Below are 14689 nucleotides of genomic sequence, written 5' to 3' on the forward strand. Positions count from 1 at the left end.
CCAATCAACACAGAATCCTCACAGTACCTTAAAGGAACGGAGCGAGGCAGGGAATGCAATAAATCAACAACGCGAGGGTGGGGGCTGGTGAGGTGAGGAGACAGGGAATTAAAGGTCCAGGGAACAGGCGAACCTCACAGTACCCCCCCCTCCACGGGAGCCACCGGGCGACCCAAAAATAACAGACAGAGTGGCAGGGGACATGACAAGGCAACAAACACAAAAAAACTGGGCCATGCTAGCAGGGGAAGCTACACCAAAAGTGGGGCTAGCAGAGGGACAGGGAAGCTGCCAGGGCACTGCTAGCTACAGGGCCTATGCTAGCTGTACTGCTACATTAACATAGAGGCTGCGCTAGCTGCCGGAGCTAGGCTAGCAGACAGGGCTGGACCAGCATGAGAGAACAAGCTAGCTGGAAGGACAGTCCTAGCTGTGGGGAAACTGACCTTGCTAGCTGAAGGGGCAGTCCTAGCAGTGGGGAAACTGACCTTGCTAGCTGAAGGGGCAGTCCTAGCAGTGGGGAAACTGACCTTGCTAGCTGAAGGGGCAGTCCTAGCAGTGGGGAAACTGACCTTGCTAGCTGAAGGGGCAGTCCTAGCAGTGGGGAAAACTGACCTTGCTAGCTGAAGGGGCAGTCCTAGCAGTGGGGAAAACTGACCTTGCTAGTTGAAGGGGCAGTCCTAGCAGTGGGAGAAACTGACCTTGCTAGCTGAAGGGGCAGTCCTAGCAGTGGGGAAACTGACCTTGCTAGCTGAAAGGGCAGTCTTAGCAGCAGGGAAACTGACCTTGCTAGCTGAAGGGGCAGTCCTAGCAGTGGGAGAAAACTGACCTTGCTAGCTGAAGGGGCAGTCCTAGCAGTGGGGAAACTGACCTTGCTAGCTGAAGGGGCAGTCCTAGCAGTGGGGAAAACTGACCTTGCTAGCTGAAGGGGCAGTCCTAGCAGTGGGAAAGCTACACAAAAAGTGGAGGCCATGCAGAGGGACCGGGTTAGCTGCCTGGGCATGGCTAGCTACAGGGCCTATGCTAGCTGCAAGGCTGCATTAACATAGAGGCTGTGCTAGCAGCCGGGGCTAAGCTAGCAGACTGGGGCCATGCTGGTAGTAGGGGCCTGGCAAGCTGCAGGGGAGCTAACGAAGCTAACAGGGAAGCTAACAGGGGAGTCAACAGGGGAACTAACAAAGGCTAACAGGGGAGCTAACAGGCTAACAGGGGAGCTAGCAGGGGAGCTAACAGGGGAGCTAACAAGGCTAACAGGGGAGCTAACAGGGGAGCTAACAGGGGAGACTAACAGGCTAACAGGGGAGCTAACAAAGGACAAACTCAACATACACTGTCTATGCTGGCTGGGGTCGTCGACTGGTCGGGTCGTACTGTTATGGTTTGTAACCGACCCCAATCGCACAACACAAGACAGGTATGAGAGTAAGCCAAGAACAGGGCATTTATTAAATACAAACAAAAAGCGGCACTGTCCCTTTAAGGGAGAACACAAAATACTGGAAACAAGAATTAGGGAAAATTGGCACTGTGCCTTTAAGAGGCGAGCAGGCTAAGGGGCTAAGGCTAAAGGACAGGGCCAGGGCAAAGGACAGGGCAGGAACAGGGGCACTGGAGAGGGGAACAGGGACAGAGGCCCGGGGAGGCGGGCTGGAGACAGGGACAGAGAAAACAGGGTTAAGGCCTTGGACAGGGCGAGGGCCAGAGCTGCTTACAGGGATGGAGTAGGAGCGCGCAGGCTAGACGTCTGGAGTGGAGCGCGTCGGCTTGAAGAGCGCGCCGGCTCGGAGGTCTGGAGTGGAGCGCGTCTGGAGAAGTAGCGCGTCTGGAGTAGTAGCGCGCCGGCTAGAAGAGCGTGCCGGCTCGGGGGTCTGGAGTGGAGCGCGTCTGGAGAAGAGCGCGCCGGCTCGGAGAGCGCGCCGGCTCGGAGAGCGCGCCGGCTAGACGTCTGGAGTGGGGCGCGTCGGCTTGAAGAGCGCGCATCCCCCCGTAGGATAGGGAGCGATGTGCGTCTGGAGTAGTAGCGCGCCGGCTTGACGTCTGGAGTGGGGCGCGTCGGCTTGAAGAGCGCGCATCCCCCCGTAGGATAGGGAGCGATGTGCGTCTGGAGTAGTAGCGCGCCAGCTAGACGTCTGGAGTGGGACACAGGAAAACCTCCCGTAGAGAATTAGAGAGCGCACCGGCTGTGTCCCACTCCAGGCAAACGGCGACAGGTGGCGATGGCTGGCACCTCGTCTCACGCCGGAGACGAACCAGCATACAGATACAGATATGATAAGGATACGGAATAGAGAGAACGACCCGACGAGGACTGGAGGGGATTTCCAGGTATTTAAAGCCCTCTGGGGCGCTAATTAGAACACACATCAGGTGCATGATGGTAATTGATACTTGACTTAGAAGTGTGTGTTCGGCATGGACCAATCAACACAGAATCCTCACAGTACCTTAAAGGAACGGAGCGAGGCAGGGAATGCAATAAATCAACAACGCGAGGGTGGGGGCTGGTGAGGTGAGGAGACAGGGAATTAAAGGTCCAGGGAACAGGCGAACCTCACAGGGAAGGTATATGGTTTTTACCAGCGTCAGGAGATCATATAGTTTCAAACATAATTTTTCTGTATTCTTTGATTAACAGACAATAAATGCCACAAAACTGTCAAATGCTGTCTGGACAATGGACTTCCTGATCTGCGTGAGATTCGCTGCCCTGGTGCTTCAGTGGCTTTTTAGTTTTTATTAATTGTTGTTGACAAATAGCCACTACACTATTCTTAAAGTGACCTTTCCTTAGTGGCCAATTGGCCATAAGTGTGGGCGTGTGCAGCATGAGTGTGTGCTTGCAGACACCAATTGGTATATCAAAGTCATATGAGGGACTTGTGTATTTATTTATTTACAAAGTTATGTTTATGTTTATTAGGATTTCCATTAGTCATCATTCAAACGTGTTGACTATTCGTCCTGGGGTCCTCCTCACAGATATACAAATATGAAACATTCAGTGTGTAAATCAGTCATATATGAATGAATGAATGAATGAATGAATGAATGAATGAATGAATGAATGAATGAATGAATGAATGAAAACTTTATTAACAGATTGCAGAATGGGTACAGTACAGTACAGCTCAATACATACAATTGTTAAGGGGATGCAGACCAGAGAAAGACTTTCGTCTTGTTTACATCAGGGTCCCCCATTTTCAATTAATCGTAACATATATGACATACATAACATACAGATAGACAGTAGCCTACTGCTACATCTATACATTTATGACATACCAGATTTGCAAATACAGTACTGTTTGTGATACGAAAAGAGTCCAGAAAAAAGTATATACATTTGACGTAGAAACTGTACATTGGAGGAGGTTGGGTAGGTGGGGGGACTGTACATTGGAGGTGGTTGGGTGGGTGGGGGGGGTTGGGTAGGAGTGGGGGGAGGTTGGGTAGGAGGGGTGGGTGGGGGACACTGACTGTACCACTGTACAAGCACTGTATCACACATACATACGTTAGAGTGCATTCTCCCCGAGGTAAGTTCATGTGGATAGAATGCCAAACCTACTCTAAAGATGCTCTGTGACAACAACAACAACAACAACAACAACACAGGATGGATGCATGTGGATGTGGGTCAGTGGAGTGCCTCGTTAAACGTATACGTCTCAATGCTGCGCCTGGACACAACGTGCGCGACAGACATGTCATTATTTGACGTGACGCGTGACGAGCAGCCTACATGACATTGGATCTCTCTACCTAAAAAGAAAAAACGACTGACCTAGTTCTCCAAACATAAGTCGCTCGGAGGTTTATTTGGGTACAACAGCAGCGGGAGCGGATGGAAAGAGCGACGTACTGTACGGGAGAGCGCGCTCCTCACTAGGATGCGTACTGTGTCTGTACACACAGCACATCATGCTGGGAACAACTAAGTTATCCACGCAATGAATTCTGCGAACGAAACTAGGACTGAAAGAAACGCAGAATATATTTTTGCAGTTGGAACTTACAAACTCCTCGCTTTTACCATCGGTACCATTGGAGTATTTGGGTTTTGCAACAATGTCATTGTCATCGTACTCTACTATAAATTTAAGCGACTGCGGACGCCCACAAATTTGTTGTTGGTCAATATAAGTGTAAGTGATTTACTGGTATCGGTCACTGGAGTCAACTTTACCTTTGTTGCGTGCATCAAGGGCGGATGGATTTGGAACAGGGCAACATGCATCTGGGACGGATTCAGCAACAGCTTATTTGGTAAGAGGAATAAGATAAACAATGTATAATTATTATTTATTTTGCCTATTAAATATTCACACATGCAATTCATCTTCAACAACTCTTATTTATTATTTCTAATCAATTCAGGGGAATTCCATTTCGGATCATTTACTGATGAACTCAAATAGTTATCCATTGTGACCAATCCTCTATTAAAATAGTCAAAACATTTTACTTATATTAGCTATACATCTGCATAACTACACATGTTGTCCTTTACTGGTGGTTCTATACCCTATAGACTGCTTAATTGTTATTTAATTATATATTAATGTTAAGGCGCGCGTTCTGCGCTTGGCACTTTGTTTTACGCACTGATAAAACGCAAATAATAATTTGCCCTTTGGTTGTACAATTAGAATCAATCTATTAAAAATCGGATCCGTTGGCTCTAAAATAATAGTCTGAATCAGCACCACTAATGCGTCCACAGTTGATCCTTAATTTTAACGGCCATTATATTGACACCATGTAGAGTCTGGGAATAAATCTCAGGCCATAATGAATACCAAAGGTCAGTTAATTTTATACTATTTCCCCCTGTCAGTATCACAAGGTTATATAGGAAATACTCACTTTTGAGTGGAGATGTGTGATAATGATGAGCTAATTCAACCCCCATGCCTTTGAACACCAGTATACACGCAAGAAGAATGGATGAATGAATGAATCGTGTACCAAATATTGTTCTCCTGTCATGTGATCGAAACGACTGTCTTTTGTGTTGTCGATCAAACTCCAAAGAACACTGTATATTCCATACTAATTCATTGATTTAAATTTATATCAATACCTGCACCGACACAATGGGATTTGCTCACCTCGTGGGAAACATGTTTAATCACATTGCTCAGTCTATATGTGAACGGAATGAGCTTCAATTGTTCCACTCAAAACATTCATCATTGAAATGACATTGGGCTGGGATGACACGGTGCCCTGCTGCGCTGCTGCTGCTGAGTAATGCTGAACGAATGAGAGGGAAATCCTGCTATATAGGCTATCTTCACATTCACTTGCATGCTACATCTGGCTCCCCCTTTGTCCCTTGTCATCCACTACACAGTAGCCCACCACTGTGTGACTCAAATGTCTCTTCGCATGACCATTTACACCATGGACCCCCAAGGTCATACGGCAGCAGCAGGCTAATACTAAGTGGGTAAACTTGAAACCACAGGGAGCGTTAATCTATTCACACGCAGCCGTTTTGCTCTTACACAGTATGTAGTGCTCAGGTTGGGATTCCTTTTCGGGAACACCGTGTGTGCGTGTGGAACGGAATCCCAACCTGAGGATGACATGAAAGCAAACTGTTCATCATCATTAGGTGGCTTCTTCGTTCCGAAGGTTGCCTATCACTCTCCAACCCATTCTGTCCCCACTTCTTCTCTCCAACTCCGTGACTCCGCCTCTCACTCCACTCCAATCAGGTGTGTGAATATGGTCAATGGCTCACAAAATCTAAAGATGCTGTAAGTGGTACTTTTTTGTTTAAATAAGTGTTAAGTATTCCAACAGTCGTCACTGATAGTGTTTGGTCAGTCACATATGGGTCTCCCACTACCTCCTCTCTGTAGTAAACTCAAAATACATTTTCTGGTATCCATACCCACTTTATTCAATCAGGAGAGAGAACCCTAGATATTTGTACTTATTTCAAGAAATCTTGCCATGCCAAATTTGCTTACTGAACTGGCAGATATACTTGTTTCAAGGGCATATTTGCTTATAACTAAGTTGTAATGTAATCTTATTTTGGTCAGACCATTTTCAGAATCAGAATCAGAAAGGTCTTTATTGCCAAGTATACTTTACACATACAAGGAATTTGCTTTGGACATTACTGAGTGCGACATTAGCGGACAGACATTAACAGACAGATAATACAATAAAGTGGTGGAGTAAAGTAAAATGAAATATGAGCTAAGTTAAGCACAATAGAATCATATATTTATTAAATAAAATATAGGCCAATAAGAGGTTGAATACAATTATATGTGATATAAACTAAGTTAAATATAGCTCAATAGATAGATATAGTACAATTTTAAGTAAAAATAAAGTAGGAATAGGCCAGGGCAAGTACAGTGGGCAAGTACATAGTTCAGTAGGGTGTGTTAATGCAACACAGTGGGGGGGTGTCAGTGAGGGTCCCGAGCCTTGTTGACGAGGCTCAATGCAGAGGGGATGAAACTGTTCTTGTGGCGTGAGGTTTTGGCCCTGATGGACCGCAGCCTCCTGCCAGAGGGAAGGGACTCAAACAGGTTGTGGCCGGGGTGGTAGGGGTCGGCCACAGTCTTACCTGCACACTTCCCAGTTCTGGAGGATCAGCGGCAAGATCATTGGGAAGGACCAGGAGCCGCTCAGCAGTATCCACAAGAAATGGACAGTTAAGAAGGCCACACACCCTTCACACCCATTACAAACTAATGCCCTCAGGCCGTCGATACAGAGCTTCAACACTGAATAAAAGGGGCTTAGGTAGGCCTATACTCCGTGCCAACCTCCATCAGACTGCTGAACACCTATCTATCTGGTGGAGGCTGGACTGTCGTCGTCGTCGTCCCCCCCCCCCCCAAGGACTTTGGACTACTTAAAAAATAGACTCCCCTTCCGCCTGATGGACACATATCACCTGTATTATTATTATTATTATTATTATTATTATTATTATTATTATTATTATTATTATTATTATTAATAATAATAATTATTATTATTATTATTATTATTATTATTATTATTATTATTATTATTATTATTATTATTATTATTATTATTATTATTATTATTTATTATTTATATACATATAGAATTGCTCCATATGGATTTTAATATCCAAGTGGCAGGTTGGTGTAGTGGTCAAACACTGTCGCCTCACAGCAAGAAGGTCCAGGGTTCGATTCCCGCTTGGGGACCAGGTTTCCATGATGCCAGTTACCCAGGTGGGGTATCTCCCAGGCCTTTCTGTGTGGAGTTTGCATGTTCTCCCCGTGCTCGCAAGGGTTTCCCCCCCGATAAGAGAAACCCAATGGAAAAACATGCACAACAACAAGATCGCTAACGCTGTGGCGTCCTTGACGAAGACGGACAGGAGCACTTGGATTGGTCCCCTGGCGCGGCTCACGTTGACGCCTGTCTGCTCCCGGCTGCCCTTGGGGGGAAGGACAATGGGATGGGTTAATCGCAGAGACGAATCGCATGCATGCATCGCATGCGTGCCGATTGATGACCTCTGAGCAGGTCCTAAATTATTATTATTTATATATCATGCTTTAAGTACTGTAGTTTTAATGTAGTTGGTGTTTTTTTATAGTGGTCTTTTTTTACTGTAGTTTTAACGAAGCTGGTGTTTTTTTTATAGTGGTGAGTGTCTATGTATTGTGACTGTATGTTTGTCTTTTAACCACTGCACAAATGTTCCGAAAGGAAAATAAAGTAATTTGAAGTTTGAAGTTGAAGTCATGGAGGGATGGCAGATTGCGGCCAATCACCTTCTTAGCAGAGTGGACGACACGCATTTTCTGGAATCCAGTTTCCACTTTATCCAATTAGGAGAGATAACTCCATAGCAAAGTCCATCCTCACCTCCTCCATCACAGTATGGTACGCTGCAGCCACGGCCAAGAATAACGACAGGCTGCAGCGTACCATACTGTGATGGAGGAGGTGAGGATGGACTTTGCTATGGAGTTATCTCTCCTAATTGGATATAGTGGAAACTGGATTCCAGAAAATGTATTTTATGTTTACTACAGAGCTGAGGGATTGGGAGACCCATGTTACTGACCACACTCTATATCAGTGATGGCTATTATTTTAACATGTAGACTACTTGTTTTAACAAGAAAATACCACTTACAGCACCTTTAACTTTCTTTCACAATTAAAACTACAGTATCAGATGTGATCTGTGCGTCTATAGCCACCCCTTCATCACACCTTCACTGTTGCGCAGCATGTCGTGCGTCGACTGCTAATCAGAAGGTTCCCAGTTCGATTCCAGCTCCTCCCAGCAGCGCGTCAAGACACTTAACCCCCCCTAACTGCTCCCAAGGAGCAGGTTGGCTCCTCCGCACGGTCGGTGTGTGAATGTGCGGGTGAATGTGAGACATAAGTTGTAAAGTGCTTTTGATAAAAGCACACTATGTAAATGCAGCACATTTACACACCCATAGTAAAAAAAAACACGACCAGGAAGGCGTGTCAATGGAGACGCTGCTGTTCTAAGCCATTGTGCCTACCTAGGCAGGTCCATTCGTTCAGCTCCTCTCTGCTGAAACACTGTCTGAGTGTCTGGTGTTGGCACAGCGGAAGGTGTAGTGAAAGTAATCAGTGGCACGTACCCGTAACATTACACAGCCCGCGCATCACTGACTTTGACTTGGTGTCTGGAGCTCACAGAAGAAGAACAAGGAGACGATTAGACAGCCTCAGCTAGGCCTGAAGATTAGAGAGATTTTATTTATATGGTTATTTTCATAGTTGTTGTTGTTTTCTTGTTTATTGTTTGATGGGAAATACACACAAACACTGCAGTGTCAGAATGAAATACATATTAATTTGCCAAGTGTATAGTAAGAATGAAGAGTTAGACTTAATATGAAGATAGATTCAGGGGATGGGATCCCACATACATTGCAGAATAGACTGTTCAAGGTGAAGATATCATCATTCTTAATAGTCCATTAAGGGAGAAAATAATTATGGTTTGATCTTAATTTGAAATAGTCTATTGGTGTTCATCATTTTGCTTTTATAATAATAACTTTAAAGACTTTAAAGAGTTTTATGCTATAGTCTTCCAGTCTATCCATGTGTGACCCAGATTCTATAGTGTGCACTCATCATCAGTACCACCCCCTCCTCCACCAGGCATTGTGTCCATCATGACGCTGTCGGCCCTGGCTTATGAGCGCTACATCCGGGTGGTACACGCCCAGGTGGTGGACTTCGCCTGGACCTGGAGGGCCATCATCCACATCTGGCTGTACTCCCTGGCCTGGACCGGAGCTCCCCTGCTTGGCTGGAACCGCTACACCCTGGAGATCCACCGGCTAGGCTGCTCCCTGGACTGGACCTCCAAGGATCCCAACGACGCCTCCTTCATCCTCTTCTTCCTCCTCGCCTGCTTTTTTGTGCCCCTGGGCATCATGATCTACTGCTACGGGAACATCCTCTACACAGTGAGAATGGTAAGGGGAGAACAGACATGGCTATCTCTTGCTTCCATATTCTTTTTGTCTTCATTGTCATTTCGTATGAATTAGCATTAGGCAGCTGCAGCTATGCTTTTTCTTTGGGTGATTATTATTTTTGGGGTCTCTTTATCATCCCTAACTGCACTGGGAGGCTCATTGTCCTCAGCACCTGAAATAAATCAGCAGTGGTTATGGACTGTGCCTGAGCATTGGTGTGCACCCATGTGTCACTGATCTCAGCCGCTGCACAAGCCAGCTTGGTAATAAAAGGGCATCTGCCTGCAAGGATCACACAGTTTTCTTTTTTTTAACGCCAGTATACTGTGATAGCATGAGGGGGGTCTGTTTGTGGTTTGAACAGGATGGTTTGCATAAGCATAATGTGTAATAGAGACACGCCAAGCATACACTACGCATTTACAGTACAATGACCCAGATACAGTGTGTGGCATGGCTGCTATCTCTTTGTTTACTTAATGAGGTTAGAAACGTCTTGTAAAATCATAATCCTTTACGGATTCCTGCTTACCTGCTTAAAAGTAGTGTATCATCCATTATATTTCACCAACTCAGTAAGGCAATGTAACATTCATAGACAATAAAGATAAACAGATTTTTTTTGTAGGAAAATGTAATTGTATTCTAAATTGACTTGCAATTTTAATAATTTTGTTGTCACCATATACTACACCAGTGACTAACCATTATTTAAAATGAGGGGGCCGATTGCTTGGCCCCCGAAAGTGCTGCTTACAGCGTTGTGGAGACCCGCGGTATGGCTGCTTACAGAGTTGTGGAGACCCACGGTATGGCTGCTTACAGAGTTGTGGAGACCCGCGGTATGGCTGCTTACAGAGTTGTGGAGACCCACGGTATGGCTGCTTGCAAAATTCTTGAGAACCGCTCATCCGATCGACTTCACACTTGACACTGCACTCCCTTGGGTCATCAGCAATACATCTGCCAAACGTAATGTTTCATTTACACGCGGTGATTGATTGAAAATTGTATTAACAGATTGCAGAATGGGTACAATACAGTACGGCTCAATACACACAATTGTTAAGGGAATGCAGACCAGAGAAAGACTTTCGTATTGTTTACATCAGGGTCCCCCATTTTCAATGAATAATGTATTGTAAGTAAGGGTGCAATTAGCACCGTGCAATCCATTCTTTGTGGATCCCGCCCTATGTGTACCACCAGGCATGCGTTCTTCATGGGATGGGGTTGCACTCCGTGCAACCCCAGATAAGTACTCGCTATTTGCATATCAATAGCGCCGGTCATCAGGTGTGTTAAATACGTTCTCAGATACATTCACACCTAACTTGTTGTGAATGACATGTGTTACATTCCATTCATAGAGGCAATTAGGCACTGTCTTTAGTCTGTGCTCAAGCGAGGGGACATTAAATGCGCATTCGCGGGAGCGCCGCACGTGCCGGGAGTGGCGCATTAGGTGCATGCAACCCCAGATGATTTCAATAACGCACCACTGTGTACCACCACTACAGAGAACCCCCTCAGAATAAGACTATGGAAAGGTTACTCAACTGAGACAACCTTCAAATAGATCCCCCATTTGCAATTCATCATTCAAATAGAAACAATTTGGCAGCTTTTACAAAGGCACGGAAATATGACTGTAAATCCACGAATGCCCGGCTAACGGAGAATAACGAGGAATAATCACCTACCTTGGAATGTTTTATTTAGATGGCTTTGTGACTAATGTGTGGTTGTGGATAAAAGCAGACCCAGTGATGGATCGCTTATAGTTATATACCCACTCCTACACATCATGTTTCCTCCTTTGTGATGGTTTTGAAACCATCGACATATTCTTCTAGTGCTAATGATGAAGGTCTTTTTACAGTGTCAAGAGCCTTTGAGAAATCAATAAATAAGGCAGCGTTACTTTGTCTTTTTAATTTTTTTATCTAAAGACCATATTACATCATTAACTACCACTGAGGCGGTAGACATACTAGAAGCGCTATTATACTACTTCCTTCTCCCAGTAGACACGATGCATGTATAAATGTTTAATGTATTAAAAAGAAAAAAACTGATTCTGATTCAGAACGGCATTTTAGAATAACATAGAACATAACTAATGTTTTATGAGATGTCGTACCGGTTTAACTCAACTCACGAGGTTTGCTAATGGGCACTGGTTATTTAGATCGCTTCAATCTACTCTAGTGGCCACTGGTTATTCAGATCACGTCAATCTACTCGTGGTAAGGCAGCACAGGCGTCACTTGATACTTGATACTAACGATCATATTGAAAGATGTAAAAAATAATAATAGAAGTTAATAATGTACAGCAATGTACAGGAGATATGCTGGATCCAAAATACCTGCTCCACAGGACCCCTGGGGACCAATAGCCAACAGAGCATCTGAAGCCTCCTTTTCAGAGACCTGAAAGGAAAATCAAGGATATCTCTCCCTCACTGGACAGTCGATCGATATTTTGTGGTCGTCATGCCTGATTTAGCTCAACCATAAAAGTTAGTCGCTCTCACAAAAAGAAAAAGCCTTCTGAAATAAAAGTGCTGGTTGAAGACATCATGTATTTCCTTTTTTTCTAGTAACAGGGCCAGCATCTTGAGAAGGCAGTTAAATCAATCAAATATTTGACTTAAATATTTGACCATGCTGGATTCCAATTAAAATAACAAAGAGTCAAAGAAAGTCAAGTAAAATTGTTTTGCTTTTCCAATCACGGCAAGATACTGTTTTAGTTGCCTGAAAGACTGCTAACCAGGGTCAGAGCCCGTTAGCCTCTTGTTATAGACGGGACTCTTGTGTGTAAAAATAAGCCATATTCATAAAGCACGTCAGTCTCCCTTAATGGCATAATAAAATCCTCCCAATGAAGTCCATTCTGGCTTGGGGCCTACAATATCCCACACCTAACCAGCGTTACTCTTTGGATGAGGAAGCCATTGAGCAAACACACCAATAAACCTAAGAATCGCACTTGTTCTGCAGCAACAGACCAAGGAGTGAGGGAGTCTTCATGATGACAACGTTTTTTCTCAACATTAACACCCTCTCCTCCTCACCCACATTGTCATCATCGTAGCTACGCGCCATCCAGGACCTCCAGACGGTGCAGATCATCAAGATACTGCGCTATGAGAAGAAAGTGGCGGCCATGTTCCTGCTGATGATCTCCTGCTTCCTGGTATGCTGGACACCTTACGCTGTGGTGTCCATGCTCGAGGCCTTTGGTAAGAGGAGCGTGGTCTCCCCTGCCATGGCCATCATCCCCTCGTTCTTCGCCAAGTCCAGCACGGCCTACAACCCCCTCATCTATATCTTCATGAGCAGGAAGGTGAGATCATCTCTGGCACCTTTTTTGTGCTTTTGTGCAAATGGAATTCAAGGAGTTCAAAGGTGACTCTTGTTGAGATAACAGTGTCATAGATGTAAAGCATTATGAGCTGACTCTCTGAACACAAGTCAAAGTGCCTTGCCTGTGAACTGCCACTAGGGGCACAGTGGCTGAGTGAGTCAGTGAGTGACATTGTGGCTGCATGAGGTGCTTTGCAAATAAATCTGTCAAGGCGCTCCTTTGCTGAGTACTAGTACTGTATGTGTGGGAGAGGAATTATTACTTATTTGGTATCTAATAAGGAGCAAGCGTGCTGACATCCTGAGCATCTGCTACTGTATATCATGTGTTTGATGGTGATAAGAGAGAGAGGACAGTGTGTGCTTCATCATACCAATCTTCTCCCTCCTCCGACAGTTCCGACGATGCCTGCTCCAGTTGCTGTGTTCTCGCCTCTCGTGGCAGCAGCACAGTATGAAGGACTGCCCTTTGGCCCCTGTGGAGCGTCCCATCCGTCCGATCGTTGTGTCCCATCAGGCTCGCCAGGGCAGGGACCGGCCCAAAAAGAGGGTCACCTTCAGCTCCTCCTCCATTGTTTTCATCATCGCCAGCAATGACATCCACCAGCTGGATATGACCTCCAAGACGGAGATCCCCTCGGCGATCAACATCATCCAGGTGCGGCCACTGTGATCGGCGGCACGCCCCCCCCCCCCCCGACCCAAATACCTCGCCCCGTCTCGGTGTATGCCTTAGGACCCTCTCGTGGAACTCCAAGCCAAAATAACCTTTCCTGTAACCTTATGACATGACCTTTGACCTTTCCTATGACCTAACACACTTAGCGGCTTTCTTTTTGCCTCGTACCGTTTCGATGGACCTACGGTTCCAGACTTGTTTCAGGTAATTGTATTGAACATATACCACTGTGAGCAGTGGAGCAGATTTTGACCAGACCTACGTGTACCTCCTGACAATGTTTTGATCTCATATGATCGGTGTGACGGCGACATCTACCACCTAGCTTGTGTTGGCATACGGTGTAATGTAGCTAGCTAGCAAGTTGTGATGTGTTTCCTCTCAGCAGGGTTGGGGAGTAACACATTACATATAGTATGGGATTACAGTAATCTCATTACACACAAAATAAATGGTAACATAATACATTAGAGATACAGTAAAAAAAATATCAACATTTAATTTATTTTTATTTCTGGCGCATAACACAGACAAAGCTTAAGTTTCGATGCTACCATATCTTCATCAAGAGATTAAAAACATGTTAGAAGGGAAATTAACATTTAGATTGTGAGCTCACAGATAAAGATAATTTTGTAGATCTTGAATTGATCGATTGAGATTATCCATTGACAGAGCAGATTATTCATCTCTAAATTGGAAGGGGTTGCTTGTTTAACAAAGTCAACCGAAAGTAATCATTAAATCACTGACTTTTAGTACTCCAGTGGATTGGTTTAGAACAGCAATTATAAACGGGTAATCTGGAATTGGTAGTCGGATTACACATTGAAAAGTGGCCTTCCCAACCCTGTTTCTTTCTACAAATCCAGTTATCACAACAGCACATCTTGTTATCTGTATGTGTGACCTCTGTGGGCCTCCATTTCCAAGGCCATGTGGTGCCGCAGCCCCACCTGCAGTATGAATGGAAAGGCTTTTTTTTTTTTTACATAGTACATATCTCACTAAACAACCTCTTGTTGTATCCAGATTCAATAAAGATATCTTATTTTATTAATAACAACTGTGTGCCTTCCTTATCGTCTCATTTTGGCTTAGTCACTGATGTGACACGAGCAATCAGTGTGAAATTACATTTG

General features: G+C 44.9%; 1 protein-coding gene across 1 annotated transcript; it reads left to right on the forward strand.

Annotated features, from left to right (window-relative positions):
- Positions 1-3953: 3953 nt before the first annotated feature.
- Positions 3954-13541, forward strand: opn3 (opsin 3; the record flags this gene model as incomplete). Its single annotated transcript, XM_084322186.1, has 4 exons — positions 3954-4269; positions 9172-9491; positions 12597-12848; positions 13266-13541. 4 exons carry the CDS (start codon positions 3954-3956, stop codon positions 13539-13541), a joined length of 1164 nt encoding a protein of 387 aa, XP_084178312.1.
- Positions 13542-14689: the final 1148 nt, after the last annotated feature.

Source organism: Notolepis coatsorum (assembly GCF_963971535.1).
Source record: "Notolepis coatsorum genome assembly, chromosome: 9".
NCBI lineage: Eukaryota > Metazoa > Chordata > Actinopteri > Aulopiformes > Paralepididae > Notolepis > Notolepis coatsorum.